The 22,160-nt window shown below is 39.3% G+C and overlaps 1 protein-coding gene across 1 annotated transcript in view; it reads left to right on the forward strand.

The window, feature by feature from the left end:
* The window catches only part of LOC124545787 (SANT and BTB domain regulator of class switch recombination), a 133,005-nt gene that overhangs the window by 54,805 nt on the left and 56,040 nt on the right, over positions 1–22,160 (forward strand). The window contains exons 6-7 of the mRNA XM_047124734.1: positions 12,155–12,434; positions 12,975–13,125. Coding sequence (XP_046980690.1) covers positions 12,155–12,434; positions 12,975–13,125 — 431 coding nt within the window. The remainder of the gene's footprint in view (positions 1–12,154; positions 12,435–12,974; positions 13,126–22,160) is intronic.

The raw sequence follows: 22,160 nt of genomic DNA on the forward strand, positions 1-22,160 counted from the left end.
TTGTGCAAAACAATAAGGACATGATGGGAGTGAAGCACATGGCCACTATTGTGGCACTGACTGCTGTTTAGCACGGTGCTGCCTCAACCATTGTGGAGATCACGATTGCATGGCCGCAACAGCATATTCCCCCTGTAAGCTAACTGACAGCAGCTAAGGAGGAGAGGCAATGGTGGCTACTTCACACTAAGCTTCTGTCTGCTTTCCTGCTTTCCTAGATACCTCATAAGACTGGGCAATGTTCAAACCTCTGTGAGAGAAGGGATTTCCACATTGTCAAGTGCATTGATGAACATCTCTATCTATTATATACACAAATCAAAAAACGTTTTGCATCACCTCAGTTCTGAGAGTTCTGGAACCTGTACAGAAAATTGGAATAGAGATCGACATAAACATCATTTCCACCCTTTTTATTACTTACGAAAACAACACATTGCACGTTGTACCACCATACAGTCAGTCCTTCAGAGGTGGTGGTCCAGATTGCTGTGCAAACCGGTACCTCTAATACCCAGTAGTACATCCTCTTGGATTGATGCATGCCTGTATTTGTTGTGGCATACTATCCACAAGTTCATCAAGGCACCATTGGTCCAGATTGTCCCACTCCTCAACTGCGCTTTGGCGTAGGTCCCGCAGAGTGGTTGGTTTGTCATCCTTAAAAAGCCCTTTTCAATCTATCCCAAGCATGTTTGATAGGATTCATGTCTGAAGAACATGCTGGCCACTCTAGTCGAGCAATGTCGTTATCCTGAAGGAAATCATTCACAGGATGTGCATGATGGAGGTACAAATTGGTTTGGTTGAAGGCATATGCAACACTCATCAGTGAAGAGAATATGATGCCTATCCTGAGTGGTCCATTTGGCATGTTGTTGGGCCCATCTGTACTGCACTGCATGATGTCATGGTTGCAACGATGGACCTCACCCTGGATGTCAGGAGTGAAGTTGCGCATCATGCAGCCTATTGTGCACAGTTTGAGTCATAACATGACGTTCTGTCGCTGCACAAAAAGCATGGTGGCGTTTCTGTCAGGGTTCCTCCAAGCCATAATCTGTAGGTAGCAGCCATCCACTGCAGTAGTAGCCCTTGAGCAGTCTGAGCAAGGCATGCCATCAACAGTTCCTGTCTCTCTGTATCTCCTTCATGTCCGATCAACATTGCTTTGGTTCACTCCGATTCGCCTGGACACTTCCCTTGTTAAGAGCCCTTCCTGTCACAAAGTAATAATGTGGACATGATCAACCCTCGGTATTGACTGTCTAGGCATGATTGAACTACAAACAACATGAGCCGCGTACCTCCTTCCTGGTTGAATGACTGGAACTGACCGGCTGTTGGACCCCCTCCGTCTAATAGGTGTTGCTCATGCATGGTTGTTTACATCTTTGGGTGGGTTTAGTGACATCTCTGAACAGTCAAAGGGACTGTGTCTGTGATACAATATCGACAGTCAGTGTCTATCTTCAGGAGTTCTGGGAACCGGGGTGATGCAAAACTTTTTTTGGATTTGTGTAGCATCACAAACTATCGAATCAGCATATGAGTCCCATGAGCTTCAGTAACAAACTGAAAATGCTGGCTAAACCCATGAGGATGTGCAAGCCCAAGCTCTGTACAACTTTTGTGGCTGCTTTTGACAATGGTATAACACAAGATGAACAATAATAATGTGAGTGCTTCACAGTGACAAGCAGAGAGCAACTGACACATTTCATCAAAAGAAAGACTGGCAGGTTCCTTAAGATGTGCTACCTAACACAAAAGGTGATAAACATTAGCAAGGAATCCATGATAGAAAGAAAACCTAACACATGTGTGGGTCAGTGACACCAAAAGCTTGGAATTGCTGCCAAAAGTGTTTTTTGTATGTGTCCCAATCTTCTGCAGAATCATCATACAGAGGAAGGGGCTGTGTCAACAGTGGTGAATCTGACACATCAGCAATGCTACCAAATTGATTAGTGCCATGGAGAAAGCCTTCTGCCGATTGGTGAAAGCTCATTGCTGTTCAACAAGAAATTGAAGAATTTCTTCCACTGACATATTTTCTATAGTGAGCCATGAAATGAAACAAATGGAGTAGAATACCACACTCATTGCCAAAAATATTGTAACATTGCGCAGCATAATATCAGAATTTCCACCAACCAACTTTTATTTTGCTCACACATGAAGGAATATACTAAGGTGCTGAATGACACTGTAATTGGTACAAACAAACATAACCAACAAGTGTCATAAGGCACAGTCTAATTTGAAGTATATATTTGTCACATAAACTTTGCAGTGGCCAAGGACCCAGCATGCTTGCTTATATAAAACTGTTTTGCACATGGAACAGGACTATCTGTGCTGTCTGTGCTGATGTGAGGTGGCCTCTTTAGGCAGCCATGGAAGTGTGCTCTGTTTAATTATGTGCACTCACTGTATAGGGTTAGATTAGATTAATACTAGTTCCATGGATCATGAATACGATATTTCGTAATGATGTGGAACGAGTCAAATTTTCCAATACATGACATAATTAGGTTAATTTAACAACATACTTAAGTTAATATAACAACTTTATTTTTTTTATTTTTTTAAATATTTTTTTCTTTTTTTTCCTTATTTTATATCTAAAAATTCCTCTATGGAGTAGAAGGAGTTGTCATTCAGAAATTCTTTTAATTTCTTCTTAAATACTTGTTGGTTATCTGTCAGACTTTTGATACTATTTGGTAAGTGACCAAAGACTTTAGTGCCGGTATAATTCACCCCTTTCTGTGCCGAAGTTAGATTTAATCTTGAATAGTGAAGATCATCCTTTCTCCTAGTATTGTAGTTATGCACACTGCTATTACTTTTGGTTGTTAATAACAAATTTCATAAGAGAATATATATACTGAGAAGCTACTGTGAATATCCCTAGATCCTTAAATAAATGTCAGCAGGATGATCTTGTGTGGACTCCAGCTATTATTCTGATTACACGCTTTTGTGTAATAAATACTTTATTCCTCAGTGATGAATTACCCCAAAATATGGTGCCATATGAAAGCAATGAGTGAAAATAGGCGTAGTAAGCTAATTTACTAAGATGTTTATCACCAAAATTTGCAATGACCCTTATTGCATAAGTAGCTGAACTCAAACATTTCAGCAGATCATCAATGTGTTTCTTCCAATTTAATCTCTCATCAACGGACACACCTAAAAATTTGGAATATTCTACCGTAGCTATATGCTTCTGATTAAGGTCTATATTTATTAATGGCGTCATACCATTCACTGTACGGAACTGTATGTACTGTGTCTTATCAAAATTCAGTGAGAGTCCGTTTACAAGGAACCACTTAGCAATTTTCTGAAAGACAGTATTGACAATATCATCAGTTAATTCTTGTTTGTCAGGCGTGATTACTATCCTTGTATCATCAGCAAAGAGAACTAACTTTGCCTCTTCATGAATATAGAATGGCAAGTCATTAATATATAATAAGAACAACAAAGGACCCAAGACTGACCCTTGTGGAACCCCATTCTTGATAGTTCCCCAGTTTGAGGAATGTGCTGATCTTTGCATGTTACGAGAACTACTTATTTCAACTTTCTGCACTCTTCCAGTTAGGTACGAATTAAACCATTTGTGCACTGTCCCACTCATGCCACAATACTTGAGCTTGTCTAGCAGAATTTCATGATTTACACAATCAAAAGCCTTTGAGAGATCACAAAAAATCCCAATGGGTGGTGTTCGGTTATTCAGATCATTCAAAATTTGACTGGTGAAGGCATATATGGCATTTTCTGTTGAAAAACCTTTCTAGAAACCAAACTGACATTTTGTTAGTACTTCATTTTTACAGATATGTGAAGCTACTCTTGAATACACTACTTTCTCAAAAAATTTGGATAAAGCTGTTAGAAGGGAGATTGGACAGTAATTGTTGAAATCAGATCTATCCCCCTTTTTATGCAAAGGTATAACAATAGCATATTTCAGTCTATCAGGGAAAATGCCCTGTTCCAGAGAGCTATTACACAGGTGGCTGAGAATCTTACTTATCTGTTGAGAACAAGCTTTTAGTATTTTGCTGGAAATGCCATCAATTCCATGTGAGTTTTTGCTTTTAAGCAAGTTTATTATTTTCGTAATTTCAGAGGGAGAAGTGGGTGAGATTTCAATTGTATCAAACTGCATAGGTATGGCCTCTTCCATTAACAGCCTAGCATCTTCTAATGAACACCTGGATCCTACTATATCCACAACATTTAGAAAATGATTATTAAAAATATTTTCAACTTCTGACTTTTTGTTCGTAAAGTTTTCATTCAATTTGATGGTAATACTGTCTTCCTCTGCTCTTGGTTGACCTGTTTCTCTTTTAATAATATTCCAAATTGTTTTAATTTTATTATCAGAGTTGCTGATTTCAGACATGACACACATACTCCTGGATTTTTTAATAACTTTTCTTAATATAACACAGTAGTTTTTATAATGTTTGATAGTTTCCGGGTCACTACTCTTTCTTGCTGTCAGATACATTTCCCTTTTCCGGTTACAAGATATTTTTATACCCTTAGTAAGCCATGGTTTGTTACAAGGTTTCTTATGAGTATATTTAACTATTTTCTTGGGGAAGCAGTTTTCAAATGCATTTACAAAAATGTCATGAAATAAATTATATTTTAAATTGGCATCAGGTTCATGGTACACCTCATCCCAGTCTATCTGCTGTAGGCTTTCCCTGAAATTTGCAATTGTTAAATCGTTGACTGAACGTACTACTTTGGAGGAGTGTTTAGTATTGCTGAATGGAGCTATGTCATATATTGTAACTAGCTGTGCACCATGATCAGAAAGACCATTCTCAACAGGCTGAGCATTTATCTGGTTAAACATATCTTGGTCTATAAAGAAGTTATCTATCAGTGAGCTGCTATCCTTTACCACCCGAGTAGGAAAATCAATAACGGGTGTCAAATTGAAAGAACCGAGTAATACTTCAAGGTCATTTTTCTTATTACCCTCTTTCAGAGAATCTACATTGAAGTCCCCACAAATAATAATTTGCTTCCCTCTGTCTGACAGATAGCACAACAAGGAGTCCAAATTTTTCAGAAATAGATGAAAATTTCCTGATGGGTACCTATATACAGTTACAATTATAAATGTGCCTTTATTTAATTTAAGCTCACAGGCACATGCTTCTATATGTTTCTCTACACAAAACTTTTTTGTTTCTATACTTTTTGCACAATGATAACTTTTGACATATATGGCAACTCCTCCTTTCTCCATATTTTCTCTCATTACATGTGCAGAGAGCTTATATCCACTTACATTTACCTTATCCATATCAGTAACAATGTGATGCTCAGACAGGCATAGTACATCTATTTCATTCTCAGCTTCTAAATCTTCTAAACAAACCAGAAGCTCATCTACTTCCTATTCTTTAAACTCCCAATATTTTGATGAAATATACTTACATTATTTTTAATTATACTTTTCTGAGAACCTTTCCTTATTCTAACATTTGCAGTACTCTCCTGTCTGAGTTTCTCATTGTGCTTAGGCCTAGTTCCTATACCAGTGGTCACACGGTGTTCAGAGAGGCAGATTATGTCAACTGGGTTGGGTGACTTTAATTCATCAATGCAGTTACCTAGGACTGAGATACAACTTGGTGGAGATAAAATTTCTGGTGATTGGTGAAAATTTATAATTGATAGCTGTGATTGGTGATCCAATGTGCTAGAATTGTGCTGTTTAATTTCTTTCCTAAACTGAAGATTTGTTTCAATCCTGACCTCTCGTAGAACTTGACATCTTTCTGTCTTACCTATCCTAAAAAAGGTGCTGCTCCAACACCTGTAACCACTGGTATTTTACCATTCATGGCAGTGCCTCCCCCCCTTAAATTTCCTGCTATTACCCCAGCCAGTTTCCCCTTCCCTTTCCTGTTGAGATGTAGGCCGTGCCTGGTATAGTCCCACCTACTGAGATCATCAACAGGAACCACACCATTATGAGCCCCCGCACCTGACCCAAGCAGCCGTTCCAACTCCAAATTAACTCTCCCAACAGAAGAGTTCAAATGAGGCCGGTCATGGCGTCTCAGGACAGATACAAATTCAACATTGGTGTGTCTCGATGCCGACGCAATCTTTACCAGGTCACACTCTATACTGTACCCAGGATCTCTGTCGATGCTGTTCCCTTGCCCTCCCACAATAACCACGGTGTCTTCCCTGGTAAATCCTTTACAGAGTGAACCTAAATCCTCTGTCACCTGATCCAGACTAGCACTTGGTTTGAAAAAAATTGTGACCTGGTATTCTGGTCCTAATTCCTCCTGCAGAAGTTGGCCTACACCTCTGGCATGAGAACTGCCTAACAACAAAACTTTCTTCCTTTTCAATGACTTTCCTACATTCTTTTTCAATTTCCTATTGAAAGTTTGTTGTGTCCTGTCTACACCTACCTCTGCTTGAGGCTCATCAGTTTCTAACTGAAGCAACAGGTCAAACTTATTTTTGACATTCACCACAAAACTGTCAGACTTAGTTCTAGGCCTGTTCCTTCTGCTACCTGTTGCCACTTCCCACCTCTCTTTGCCCTTCTCCCTCCTTAACCTGTCCATATCTTCCCTAGCCTGATCTAGCTCAGCCTGAAGGGCAGCAATTTTCCCCTCCTGTTCCACTATCTTCCTATCTCTGCTGCAAATCCTACATAACCACTGATGAGCCTGATCCACTTTCCCAACACCCACGCCACTGCAGTCCCCCCAGTGAAAAAAACTACTGCATCCATCACACCAAACCCCGGAACTAACAATTCTACGGCAAGTCAGGCACTTCTCACTCATGGCAAAAATAATACTTTAGCTAGAATAAATCAATTAAATTACCGAAAATCAAAAAAGACGTTACAAGAATTAAGCCTATTCACAAATGTATATAACCAAGTTTCTGATTTAAAATTCCGCTGTTTTTCTGAGATCTGTATTAAAACAACGAAGGTATACGCTATTTATTATATATTTCACTCGATGGAATGAAAAAAAGGACAATTAAACGAGATACTTTAACTTTGATTCTCCAAAAACGTTACGAGAATTAGGCCTATAAAACAAATGTATATAGGCAAGTTTCTGATATAAAGTTACGCTGTTTTTCTGAAATCTGTATAAAAACAATGAAGTTATACGCTATTTACGGTAGTTTACTTATTTGTTACCGAGAAACTAGTTAAATTACCGTGAAACAAGAAACAAACACGTTTACAAAATTTAAGCCTAAGCGCGACTTCGCGAAGTTACGATCTTTTCGTGTTTTCTAAAAAAATACGCAAAGAAAAGTCAAACCTTTAATGGCAAGACTAAACGATACACTAATGCACGTATTTAATTTGTTGTCGGCGTTAAACTAAATTATATTCCTGTCTAAATCACTTAACTTTCTGGAAATGGTTTCTGGCGTCACTTACTCGGCGGCCATCTTGGACTGACCTCTCATGTGTTGCAAATGAATTTAGCAGTTGTTGCCTTTTTTTATAAGTGCTTTTAACACTGACATTGAAGTCACCATACACAACTGTACATTTTAAATGAAACTTCATTTTATTCATTAGCCCCTCAACAATGTCAGGAAACTCTGTATAATTTCCTGATGATGGGTGATGCAAACACACAATGACATCTCTGTGCACACACACACAGTACTCAAAGTCTTGTTCAGTACATTGGACATTTTAAGTTTTATGTCTTTTTATTTTTATGTCTCTGTTAACATAGATGCACATCCCACCTGGTGCTGATTGCAGCAGAACATGGTATACTAACTACATCTCCAAATATCTTTCATAGCCAGTGCTCACATTTACACAATTCTGAAACATACATGAGGTGATCGCTCAACAAGAGTTCTAATTCATCAGATTTTCTCCCTAAACATTTTCATTTTGAAAATGGATTCTTAATATTCAGAAAATTCAATAACTTATGGGCCACATACTATCATATTTCTTTGATGTTGCATCTTTATAAAGAATCCTTCCATTTTGTTTGAAGAGCACTTCTTTTCACTCATGGACATAGATTTCAGATACTAGGTTACTTCACATTCTTCTTTCATGTGGTGGATTTCTTCTGCTTGCGGACTGCTAGTGTTGGACCAAATCTGTTTGAATTTCCTTGAGTATGTGCATCTATCATGATGATTTGTTTTACAACTGCTTGTGTATGTTACTTCCTTAAGATCTCTGTTTATATGGTATACAGATCTCTTTTTAACAGATGGATAATGTACTTCTGCTACTTCTCCTGTGGAGGGAAGGTGTGCAAACAAATTCATGGCATAGCAATATACACCTGTGTGGCACTCTCCTGTGTCAACATGTTTATAGACCATGTAGAGGAGACCTTCCTAGCCTCTGGAAATGTCAAACCCCTGGTTTGTTTCAGGTTCATTGATGATATCTTCATGATCTGGACTCAGGGCCAAGGCACCCTATCCTTGTTCCTTCACAACCTCAGTACCTTCTCTGCCATCCATTTCACCTGGTCCTCCTCAACCCAGCATGCTACCTTCCTGATGGCCTCATTCACACCTCTATCCACATTAAACCAACCAACCACAAACAGTACCTGCATTTCAACAGCTGTCATCCCTTCCACACCAAAAAATCCCTCCCTTACAGCCTAGCCACCCAGGGATGGCATAGCTGTAGTGACAAGAACTCCCTTGCCCAGTATGCTAAGAGTCTCACCAAGGCCTTCACAGACCTAGGCACTATCTTCCAGATCTAGTTTGCAATCAAATCTCTCATGCCCTTTCCCCATATACACCCAATCCTCCTATCACCCCCAAGAACCACCTAGGGAATGAAACAACTGAACCACATCCTTCATCAGGGCTTTGATTACTATAATCACACCGTGAAATGGGGGACATCCTGCCCAAGATCCTTCCCAATTCTCCTAAAGTGGTGTTCTATTGCACACCTAACCTCCACAACTTCCTAGTCCAGACCTATGCCACCACTGATCTCAACCCCTTGCCACAAGGATCATATCCCTGTGAAAGACCCAGGTGCAAAACCTGCCCAGTCCACTCACGCAGCATTTTCTGTTCCTGTCCTGTCGCAAGCAACAGTTGCAGGGCCACCTGTGGAAGCAGCCATATCATATACTATACCAGCTCTGCTGCAATCATTGTACAGCTTTTTATATTGGTATGACTATAAACCAACTGTCCACCAGGATGAACATCCCCTGCCAAACTGTGGTTAAGAGCAAATTAGACAACCCTGTGGCACAACATGCAGTTGAACATAACATGCTAGGTTTCAGTGACTGCTTCACTATCTGAACCAACAATGTCCTCCTCTCCACCACCAGTTTTCTGAACTGCATAGATGAAATTATACTCCCCCTCTATCCATCATTTGCTCCTTATTCTAGTCCCCTTATTGTCTTTGTGTGGCTCCCTCTACCAATCCACCACTAAAAATAGGTAATTAATTTATTTTCCAAATGTTTATTTGCTCCATTACAGTGTTAAGACTAACAGAACTTGCAAACTTTGAAGTGCCATAAACTGGAAACAGGGAGGGGGAAAATGCTGCTAATTAGTATGGGTACTTAAATCCATAGGGAAACAAATAAGCTAAATTTGATCCAAATCTGAGATAATGGGTGACAAAATGCTTTTCATTCTGTTTCAGCTGACACATGGAATGACCCATGTGAAATTTGTTCTTATTTGAGTTAATCCCCCCCCCCCCTCCCTTCCCCCCACCGGTACAGAAAAAACAGCCTTTCGTACATATGAAGAATAGTGTGAATACATGATGGCTCTGGATGTGTCTAAAGTTACTGGAACTTAACAGGTTGGGTTCGCAACATGGCTTACTTGTGGAAGACGCACATGCAGTTTATGACTATCGTTTGGACTTTGAGAAAGGCCAAATTATTCATACAGGGACATAATACTGATAGACCACACAGATGACATGGTGAAAGGTCACAGAAACCAGTAATTCTCAAGAGCCATACCTCTCCAACTCCAGCAGTTATGTTGTGGGGAACTTTGCATAGAACAACAAGGCTAATTTGGTAATTGTTGAAGGGAGGTAGAATGCTTGCCAGTGTGTGGCAAGAATAACCAAGGTACCAAACTGCATTTTCCAGCATGATACCACAAGACCTCACACAGCAGTTCGCACTATAGATCCCATCAGATATGTATTACTCTTTACTTGACCTGCCTGGTCCCATGATTTTTCACCCATAGAGCCTGTCTGAAATGTGATTCGAAAATATAAACATACATACCATCCTTAAGCCAATAAACTTGCTGAACTGATATGGTATGTGTTTCAGCCATGGTGATAAATTCCTCAAGATGACATTCACAAGGTGTTGCTTCCATATGACAATGAATACAAGAGTGTATTCATGCCTGTGGGGATCACATCTCATACTGTTGTTGAAGACAGACAACAGTTCCAAATGGAATTAAAGTTTAATCTTTAATACCTTTTGTGTGATGAACATCTCCACAAAGTTTGATAAATATTCAACTGGTGCTTCATGGTGTAACACTCTCTGTTTTCATCAAAGTATAATGCTTCAGAAATATACGAGGGTCATCCACAAAGTAAGTTCTGTTTCTGTTTCTATTCGCGGCAGTGCTGTGATCGCAGTTCTGTGCTTGTGCAGCAATTACTTTGATTCAAGGAGAAAGTGAGTACGCCATTTTCAGATCACTGCTGCTGACGTGTGCTTTGTAGTGCTTCTTTATAATGTCTGCTGTAATTGAAAATGCCACCAAGTGTGAAATCAGATCCGTGATTCATTTTCTAAATGAAAAGAAAGTTAAACCAAAGGAAATTCATTGGCAAATCTGCAAGGTTTACGGACAAATTGCTATGAGTGATTCAACGGTTAGAAGATGGGTCATACTGTTCAGTAAAGGATGTGATAAAGTGCATGATGAAGAATGAAGTGGACACCCATCTGTGGTTACTGATGAACTGGTTCACACAATTGAAGAGAAGATTAAGCACAACCGTAAGTTTACACTTAGTGCCCTTGCTATGGAAGTTTTGCAAATCTCACCAAACTTTGCTCACATTGGGTACCCAAAATTCTTACTGAACAACACAAAAAACAATGGATGGGCAGTGCACTTCAGCTTTTGACACGCTACATTGAAGAAGGTGGTGGTTTTCTTTCTCACATAGTCACACCCCTGCAGTCAATGGAATGGAGGCACACTTCATCTCTAATGAAGGCCAAGGCTAAGCAAATCTTGACACCTAGAAAAGTCATGTGCACCATATTTTGGAACTGAAAAGGCATTTTTCTGATTTATTTCTTACCACGAGGCCAAACAGTCAATGCACACGGTTACTGCGAGACCATTAACAAATTGCGCCATGCAATACAGAACAAGTGCCGAGGATTACTGTCAAAAGGTGTAGTTTTTTTCCACGATAATGCCTGACCATACACTGTGAATGTGACCAAACAACTCTTATGGAAATTTCATTGGGACACATTTGATCATCCTCTGTAAAGCCCGGACCTCGCTCCTAGTGACTTTCGTCTCTTCTTACTCCTAAAATCTGTCCTTGGTGGTCAACACTTCAACAATGATGATGAGCTGAAAGAACATGTTACCATATGGTTGAATACACAGGCGGCAACCTTCTTTGAAGAAGGCATACAAAAGCTTGTGCCATGCTATGACAAGTGCTTACAAAATTTCAGAAGCTATGAAGAAAAGTAGTTTAACATTTGTAGATTTTTGTACAATAAATATTTTTTCTGTATCTGTACACGTTTGTTTTATATAACCAAATGGAACTTACTTTGTGGTCAACCCTCATATTCAAATTTTTCTGAATAAACTTCGATAATTATGTTAGGTTTCTAGTAAGTTAACAATGATGATTTCATATCAGCAGCTACAATCACCCTTTACTCTTTAAAACTTTTGATTCTAAATTTGCTTTCTAGTTTTTCTGTAAATTTTTTACACAGTGTAATTTTTCTGCAGCAAAAATTGTTCATAGAGGGCTATTGACATTCTTTAAATTTATTTATTTTTATAGATTAAAACTCATTTATTTAATTGGTTTTCTTGCTAGGGATTCCAACTGGAACTTGAATGACTATGTACAGCAACTCAGACATGAACTGCGGACATGGCGCCTGGTATATTGGCGACTGTGGGGTGACTGTCATTTCCTTCGCTGTACTGCATGCACTAGACATTTCCCCATACATCAGGCTCGATGGTGCTGCCACCATCCTGATCAACCTCAGTTCTTCTCTATGGAACAACAACGTACCACAACATTTCCAATAGGCCGATATCCATGCTGTGGAGAAAGGGCATATCGCTTTGAAGTGATCTCCAGTGAGTCGGTAAGACCCATCAGAGGAACTTCATATTCTCTTTGTAATTACTGTAAATATTTTTCCTTGTAAACATCCCATCTCCAGATAGCTTATCTCTTTGAGTACATCATTGTTAATATATCAGATATTGTTGCCGTTGTATCCATCACATTTGAATATGACATGAAAAACTAATAGATTAAAGAAATTTAGATGAGCAACATGACTCAGGTGTGTTTAATACCAAATTTTGCTTTATGTAAGTCAGAATATGTTGTGATCAACTTTTAATGCTTATCAGAGAGACAAGAAATGGAAATGAAATGAATATTAAAAAGAGTTTTGCTACGTGTTCAACATCACTGTTTTGTCAATAATTATACATGGAAATAAATGTTCATTGGAAAATTATGAACTATGAAAATTTCATTAAATTATGAAGGTAGTGACATGAAAACATTTTGCTTAGGTGACAGAACAGAGATGTGTAATTTTTCCTTCTTTTTTTTATTTTGTTTTGTTTTAAGAAATTTTGCTTTGCTTCAGATGTCTTATTGTTGTTTGTAGGGCTGCCAGTTTAGGGATCATGAACCTGATCTGCAGACAGAACGAGACATAGCTGTTCACAAAATATTCACTCAGCATATGAAACTAACTGCAGTGGAGCCTCCTCAGTTAATGTTAGCAGAGAGGTTAACACGATTTGTCAATACACGAGGTAATTGTATTTATACACATTGTGTTAAATTCTTTAAAATCTGAAGCTAAAAATTGCAATAACCAAGATTTGTGATTGTAGTGTTATTAATTATTAGAATTAGAGTTTGCTTCTAGGCAATTCACTATATTTCAAGTTCATGAATGGAATATTTATGTACATTTCTGTGTATTTGGTGGCATAACTGCAGTATTATGTGACACTGCATGCATCCTCACAACTATGTACTCCAAATAAAAATAACTTAGAAGTACCAGAAGTAAAACTCAATGACACTAACATAATTTTGATCTGCAGATGTGATCGCTGGCATACTTTCACTCAGTGCTGCCATACGGCATAATTTTCTTGTCACTGCAGCTTAAGTCAAAATTATATTTACTGTAGAGAAGCATGCAGTAAGAATATAGTATAAAGCTGATAGCCAAACATCTTGCAGAAGCCTTTTCAGGTATCTTGTGATTCTTACACAAACATGGCAAAACCTTTATTCTCTTACAGTATTTGTGGTTAATATAGAGGCTATTCATAAATTAACCTCTGGTTGGCTGTTAAAAATAAATAAATACTTGTAGCATCATGATGCTTTTGTTGTTGGAAAAGGAGACTTTGAAGGCCACATTGCATCTTTCGGCTCTCTGTTGTGTTTGTCAGTGTAGAAGCTAGCAAGCAACTGAAATTGATTGTACTATTTCGTCCCTTTCAGGTGCAAGGTATGATCTGTCATTCACTTCCTTCAAGTAAAAGTAGTCAATGCACTAAAAGTCATCGTTGATTGTGTAATGTGTATGGAGATGAAATTATGAGTGATGGTGTTATGAGGGAGAGATGCAGAAAATTTAAGGCTGGTTCCACATATGTCCATATTGAAAGTGGTTGTGAAGATATTCAGATACGAACTTTCAATATCATATTTCAGGGACAACCCTCTTTTACATTGTCACAGGGAGGTTAAACTACCATAACTTTTTTGCGCAGTGGGTACCAAAATGTGTAACCAATTTTCACAAAGCTTAAAGAATGGGTTCAGTCTTGACATTCCTTCAGCACTACCATGAAAAGGATTAGGAATTTCTAAACAGCATCATGGTTGGAGATGACATACGGGTGTAGTATATGAACTCTGAAACTAAGGAACTGTCCAAACAGTGAATGCACACTCATTCTCCCAATAAATCCAAAAAATTCAAGCAGATTCTGTTAAACAATGGAGGTTACAGTTTTTGGGAGCAAAAGGACTTTTAACAATAGATTTAATGAGAATAATATTTGATAATACCATGAAATCACAGGTTTATTATGGAACTCTTATAAAACTCTGAAGGTCAACCTAAAATGAACAACTTTGGAAGATTACCAAAGGAACCATTCTCCTTTATGACAGTGTGTGACCATATGCTGTGAATTGAATGCAGAGACAACAACGGCTTTTTTTTCTGGAAGATTTTTCTGCAATTTTTCTACAACTTTTCTATATGCCAGACTTTGCACCAAGTGACTTTCATCCCTTCCACAAATTGAAGGCCTGGCTGGCTAATAGCATTTCATGGCCAGTGATGAGCTCAGAGATGCTGTCAACAATTGGCTCATGCACCAGGTGGCACCATTCTTTGATGAACTGATAAAGAAGCTAGTGTCACAGTAAGACAAATGCTTGAATTTACATGGTGAATAACTGGAGAAGTAATATCAACATGTAAGTAAAGATTCTATATAAAAACATTTGTGTATTTTCTAATTTTTAACAGCCAATTAGAGGTTAATTTATGAATAGCCCTTGTAGTAAGAATGAACTGACGATGAACTGTATTATTCTCAACAACAGTATGGCAAGGGTTCAGGATGGAGTGTTATGTAGTGGTGCAAAAGTCTTTAATGGGCTGCTGGTAGATTGCAGTTAGGAAATCTGAAATATCCAAATCTTCAAAGCTAAAATAAAAGAATATCTTATTAATTACTTCTTCCATAATTTATCAGGATATTGTGACTTGCCAATGTAAATAACGATTAACACTAATATCCATGACAACAAGTGTTAACTTTACCAGTATATGGATAGCTTTTAGTGTTCTGTGTAAAGTTGTATAATTGTTTAATCTGAAATATGAAATAAGAGCAGTAACTGTGTTTTTTTAAGATGAAGTGCAGTGTTAATTTCCACAGTAGCTTCTTTGACGCTAGTTTATGTCACCTAGTGGGTTGCAGGCACATGACATTGTAAGGAAAATAGATCAGGGGTCAATGGAGAATAATTTACCAACAATATGGGTCACAACTGGTAAACTCCACTTACATAAGTAATTTAGGCAAAGGGGAGGTTGTAATGGCCCAGCATCTCAGAAACAATGAAATTGATTGGTTACCTACCTGCTACTGTTGTGAGAATCTGTGGGAAGTGGTAGAATGGTGAAACCACATATACACAACAGGCTGTGGGACAAATGGTTCAAATGGCTCTGAGCACTATGGGACTCAACTGCTGAGGTCATTAGTCCCCTAGAACTTAGAACTAGTTAAACCTAACTAACCTAAGGACATCACAAACATCCATGCCTGAGGCAGGAGTTGAACCTGTGACCGTAGCGGTCTTGCGGTTCCAGACTGCAGCACCTTTAACCGCACGGCCACTTCGGCCGGCGCTGTGGGACATCCACACCTTATAATGTAATGGGGTAGTCAGAGGCTTGCTAGTGCTGTAAAGCAGGATAGACAGTGATCTGTGTGGCAGATCTGATGACAGAGTACGATGCTGGTGAAGAAACAAGTGTTTCAGAGCACACTGTTCAATGAACATTGTTGAACTTGGGACTCTGTAGCAGATGGTCTGGTGTGTTCCTAGGTTGACCCGACGACATCATCAATTACAACTGCAGTGAGCATGGTATAATTGAGATTGGACCATGGATCAATGGAATTATGTTCCCTGATCGGATGAATCACATTTCATGTTGAAACAGGTCACTGGTTATTTCCAAATACACCATGATCCAGGCTCAGGTTGCTCGGAAGATACACCATGCTATGGACCCATGCCAGTGGAGGCAGTGGAGATTCGAATTGTCTCTCCACATTTCAGCTCTTCTCCACTCTTCTGCCCACTGGTTTTCTCTTGAGCCAGCCGTCGCCTCATCTGACCACGCCGTCTGCAGGACTTCATGATGAACTTACCACTTTGTGTTCCACCACTGACTTCATTGCTGCACGAAATGAAGGTACCAATCATGCAGTCCCGCAAACGAGGTCTCTCTCTCCACTCATGAGGGTTATACTATCTGATTATGTCCTCGATTTCGTTTCCATCCCACTGTAGGTGTTAGTCTCCCACAAGGATAGTTGTATGAAGTTGAAGTTCATGAACCTTAGCCATTGTTTGTTCTAGTTCTCGTTAGAGATTTTCTAATTTTCAATAGCCTTCATATTTGTATCATTGTTAGGGACATAACAGTTAACTACCTTATGAGCTTTGTTGAGACTTGTTAAGTAAATGGTAGTTGTTCTCCCATTTTTAGATGGAAAGGAAATTAAGGACTTTACCATTTTATTGCTGATGATGAAGCATGTATCCAGCTAAGGTACATTCTTTATCACTCTCTGGCTAGTTGCCCTTGGTAGATCTTGTTGCCTTGTTATTCTGGCGCATCTTCAACTGTGAATCTAATATCTTCCAGGGCCATTATCAGAATGTTGTGTTTTGTGAGAATTTCCGATGTATGTTTGTTCCTTTTTCTCTTCCAGGGGCCATTATCAGAATGTTGTGTTTTGTGAGAATTTCCAATATATGTTTGTTCCTTTTTCTGTAGGAAGGAACTGATCTTGATGGCTGCTGGGTAGTTGATATGTTTCTTATCCTTAAATGAATGTGTAGGTTCCCCAGAATCCATAGGCTCATTTTCCGTGACACATGTGCATGTGAGTTCACTACCACATGGCCTATACATGCCATTAGCATATTTCCCCATGCCACCAGAATTTAAAAAAAGTTTTTATTGTTTACCTATAGCTAATATTTAACGGTATGGGTTGTTAAGAGTGATAGTCTTGCCAATCTAGTTTCAAATTAGGATTGGTTACTAACATTTCACTAAGTTACTCCACTTAACATGGGGATTTCAGGTTGGTTACATAATGGAGAGAAAAATGCTAGTTGGATTCTCTTAATGAATACAATATTTTATCATTTCAGCTGATTGGCAAAATGCATTTCATTCTCATTTGCCACAGCCAAGAGCTCTCATCTGCCACTAAATATAGTTATAAAGCAGTCTAGAAGTAATTCCCGTAGTTATCACTCTCTGTCTTCGAAATTTTTTTGGTAATAGATTTGTCAAAAATATGATTATATTGACCATATATATTTGTTTTTCACATACACATGATTATTTATTTATTAAACATGAAGAAATATATTTGTTCTTAGGACTTACCTTCTTTATGGTACACTGTGAATGTTTTTCACTTGACATTAATAGCCACATGTAGCTCAGTTGTGTACGGTATATCATGAAACATTTGTCCATATGAAAAGTGAATTTACACATTCAAAACAGGTTTCCACACAATGCCCTCAATCATAACAAAATTTGGACCTTCTAAAGGGAGGAGTTTTATTCCAAGTTGGCATACTGGCAGCCCTTAGCTGCACATCGACCCTAGCATTCCACATGTTCATAGGTCGCTACAACTTTCTGCTAAATACGTGAGGCAAAAATGAAACAATGGGAAATCCATGAACTCACTGTAAAGTCGCAAATTTCCTCCCACGTTGCGCCATCTCCATACCTGCTGTAAATGGAAATGAGCGTTTGGCGTCATTGGCCGGGAGGCCCCTTACGGGGCAGGTCCGGCCGCCTTGGTGTCGGTCTTATTACATGCGACGCCACATTGGGGGACTTGCACACCAGATGGTGATGAAATGATGATGAAGACAACATGAGACCCAGTCCCTGAGTGGAATCGAACCCGGGCCCCTTAGGACGGCAGTCCGACATGCTGACCATTCAGCTATCTGGGTGGACCCTATTTGCTTTGGAGCCCTGAGATTAGATTAGATTAGATTAGTTTAGTTTTTCATTCCATAGATCCATGCTGAGGAGATCCTCATGGGTGTGGAACATGCCAATAATTTTTTTAATTTTTTTTTAAGCTGAAATAACAATACTAATAGTATGAATATATACAATACATCATTTGTTTCTATTAAAAAATTTATCAGTGGAGTAGAAGGAGTTGGACACTAGTAAGTCTTTCAGGCTCCTTTTAAATTGATCTTTATTTGTAACTAAATTTTTTATGTTTGCTGGCAAATTATTGAAGATAAGTGTTCCTGAGTAGTGGACCCCTTTTTGAACTAAAGTAAGTGCTTTTAAGTCCTTGTGCAGATCATTTTTGTTCCTGTTATTGTATGTATGAACTGACCTGTTTGTTGGAAAAAGAGATATATTATTTAGGACAAATTTCATTAAGGAGTAAATATACTGAGAGGCAGTAGTTAGTATACCCAGTTCTTTGAAGAGGTTTCTACAGGACATCTGTGAATTTACTCCACAAATAATACGTATTACACGCTTTTGGACTCTGAAAACTTTTGTTTGACTTGAAGAGTTACCCCAAAATATTATACCATATGACATTGTGGAATGAAAGTAGGCAAAGTATGCAAGCTTTTTCATTTTTATGTCGCCTATGTCTGCTAACACTCGAATTAAAAATACAGATTTGTTAAGGCATTTCTGCAGCTCTGTGGTGTGCTCCTCCCAACTGAATTTATTATCAAGTTGTAATCCCAGGAATTTAAGACTGTCAACCTCTTCTGAAAGTAACTGAAAGTTTGTGCTGCAAACATTCCCACCGGCATCCATTTTGTGCCTACATTAGTACCATATGAGTCTTTGTTGTTAACATGTAAACTTCGGTAGAGATAACTGATCCCACGCCTCATGTTGGTAGATGTTCAAGTTGTGCTGGTGGATACCATGGATTGGGGTGGGTCTTTGTGCAGTAGCTTTCACTCTTACCATGTCCTCCATTATTTACCACCAAGGAATTTACCAAATGACCTTGTCCGAGGACAGTTAATCTGTAGACTAATTCGTGTTCCTTTTGTGTAGCAATTAGGTTTTAAATAAAAATGCCTGTTTTTTTTTAACCACATGTAGAACTGTTCTTTATACAGTGCCTATCATGCTGCACTCCACTACATTGTATTCAAGGGAAACAATCCCCGTAATGATGACACCAACAATAAAATATGGCATCTTAATTTTGAAATTTGCATATTGTTGGCTGCCTCATACCATTAGGCACCCATTCCCACTCCCATGCATGGTTGCATCCCATGCACATGCTACAGATGGTACTGACCTTCACATTATTTCCGGTCACATGTGTTCCAAGTGTTCATCTCCTACGCAGCCTAGAAACCATGGCTTCCACCACGAGCTTAACCAACACCTTACCGTACATGACTGCCACTCAATCACCTCACAACATTATCACTGACCTGACCATGTGCCTTGCAGACCTGTAACACTACCACACCAAGCTGCATGCACAACTTGTAGTGACACGACTGCTGTCGGCCAGTCCCAGTGCGAGACTCCACAGTGGTGCCTGCACTGGCCCATGCATCTGCTGGTGCCACCGCTGCAGTCTCTACTGACTCTGATGCATCGACATCTGGTCCTCGACCTGCCACCGTCACTCCGTCTGCCTGTGCTGCAGCCCTCTTACCAATCTTCAATCCCCATGACTCACACTTGTTGTTTTCCTCTGTGGACACCATATTTGTTGGCTGCATTGACCAGGACATCATCATGTTCACTATGATGATCAGATAGCTCAAGCCAACATATTCAGTGTGGTTCCACAATGTCATTTTGTCACCACCAGCCACTATGAGACCCTCCGGTGCCGTCTCGAGATGTGTTACTGAAAAGATGGGGTTGTCAGTTTCTGTAGATGCTGCTATGGAATACCTCAGACCAGACATTTCAAGTAACTTCCATAATATAAATTTGACCCTCACTACCCCAGCAGAAATAATGTCCATCATAAAATCTTTAAAATCAAAAACATCTAGTGGGTATGATGAAATATCAACGAAGTTAATTAAAGAATGTGATTCTGAGTTAAGTAACATATTAAGCTATCTGTGTAACCAGTCGTTTATCAGTGGAATATTTCCTGAATGGTTGAAATATGCTTAAGTTAAGCCACTGTTTAAAAAGGGAGATAAAGAAATAGCATAAAATTTCCATCCAATTTCACTTTTGCCAGCATTCTCAAAAATTTTAGAAGAAGTAATGTGCAATCGGCTTCATAACCATCTTATTTCAAATAAGATACTGTCAAAGTTGCAGTCTGGATTTCTAAAGGGTTCTGATATTGAGAAGGCTATCTACACTTACAGTGTAAATGTGCTTAATTCATTAGACAAAAAATTGCAGGCAACTGGTATATTTTGTGATCTGTCAAAGGCATTTGACTATGTAAATCACAATATCCTTTTAAGTAAGTTAGAATATTATAATGTAACAGGAAATGCTGCAAAATGGTTCAAATCTTATATCTCTGGCAGGAAACAAAGGGTGTTATTAGGAAAGAGACACGTATTATGCTATCAGGCATCATATAACTGGGAACTAATTTCATGTGGGTTCCCACAAGGTTCAATTTTAGGGCCCTTACTTTTTCTTGTGTATATCAATGACCTTTCATGAGTAACATTACCAGATGCCAAGTTCATTTTGTTCGCTGATGATACAAACATTGCAGTAAATAGCAAATCAAGTGCAGTCTTAGAGAGATTGGCTAATAAAATATTTATGGACATTAATCACTGGTTCCTAGCCAATTCTTTGTCACTAAACTTTGAAAAAACACACTACATACAGTTCAGAACTTGTAAGGGGTGTCCCACGAGTATACGCCTAAGATACGATGACAAGCAGATAGAAGAAGTGGACAGTGTTAAATTATTGGAATTACAGCTTGATAATGTATTCAACTGGGAGGAGCACACCACAGAACTGCTGAAGCATCCTAACAAATCTCTATTTGCTATGCGTATTGTGTCAGACGTAGGGGATATAAAAAAGGAAAAGCGTGTGTGTGTGCAAGTTGCGCTTGCGTGAGTGTGTGTGTGTGTGTGTGTGTGTGTGTGTGTGTGTGTGTGTGTGTGTGTGTGCGTGTGTGTGTGTGTGTGTGTGTGTGTGCACGCATGTGTGTATGTGTGTCTACTGCTGACAAAGGCCTTAATGGCTGAAAGCTATGATTGTGTGAATCTTTTTATTGTGCTTATCATGGCTCAGCATCTCCGCTATATGGTGAGTAGCAACATTAGCTTATTTGTTTGAGTTGTAAATAATTGTCATGTATATTCTTTTTCTGACATGTTCTACATACTGGAGAACCTCCTCACTATGGATCAATTGGAATGAAAGTAAATCTAATCTCATGTCATCAGAGATGCAGAGCATCCCAGTCCTCCTTCCCCTCAAGCAGTGTGGGGGTTGGCAACCTTCGAAATTCCTGCATCACCTATGAAGCCTGGCGGAGCGACATGTGGTCTCTGATAGTTCACTTTACAACATCTGGCTGGCTCGCCAACATGGACAGCTGTGGTGTTGCACACTGACCTATCCCTCACCAACACTGCCAGTCTTGCTGACAGAGTGCGTGAGATGCTGGCATCTGTGACATGGTCACCCACGTCAGTGCCAACATGGCAATGCTTCAGGCAACAAAGGCCCTCCTCTATTCCGACCACTGCCCTCCACACAGCTGCAGCCTCCAGTGCAAGGACTGTTACCACCCTCGCAGCTGTACCCAGCCTGCTGAAACCTCTCGCAACATGTCTGATGTCTGCTGCTGGTACCACAAGAATTTTGGCCCAGACACTGCGAACTCCACGGGATCTTGCTCTTGGCATGCAAACATAAATGGCCGCTGGGATTAAATGCACCCAGCTGCTCCTCAGTCTCCCGGTGCCTGGTTGTCCATGACACTTGCTCCACTACACCATTCTTGATAGGCAC

Source organism: Schistocerca americana, chromosome 8, assembly GCF_021461395.2.
Source record: "Schistocerca americana isolate TAMUIC-IGC-003095 chromosome 8, iqSchAmer2.1, whole genome shotgun sequence".
NCBI classification, from domain to species: domain Eukaryota; kingdom Metazoa; phylum Arthropoda; class Insecta; order Orthoptera; family Acrididae; genus Schistocerca; species Schistocerca americana.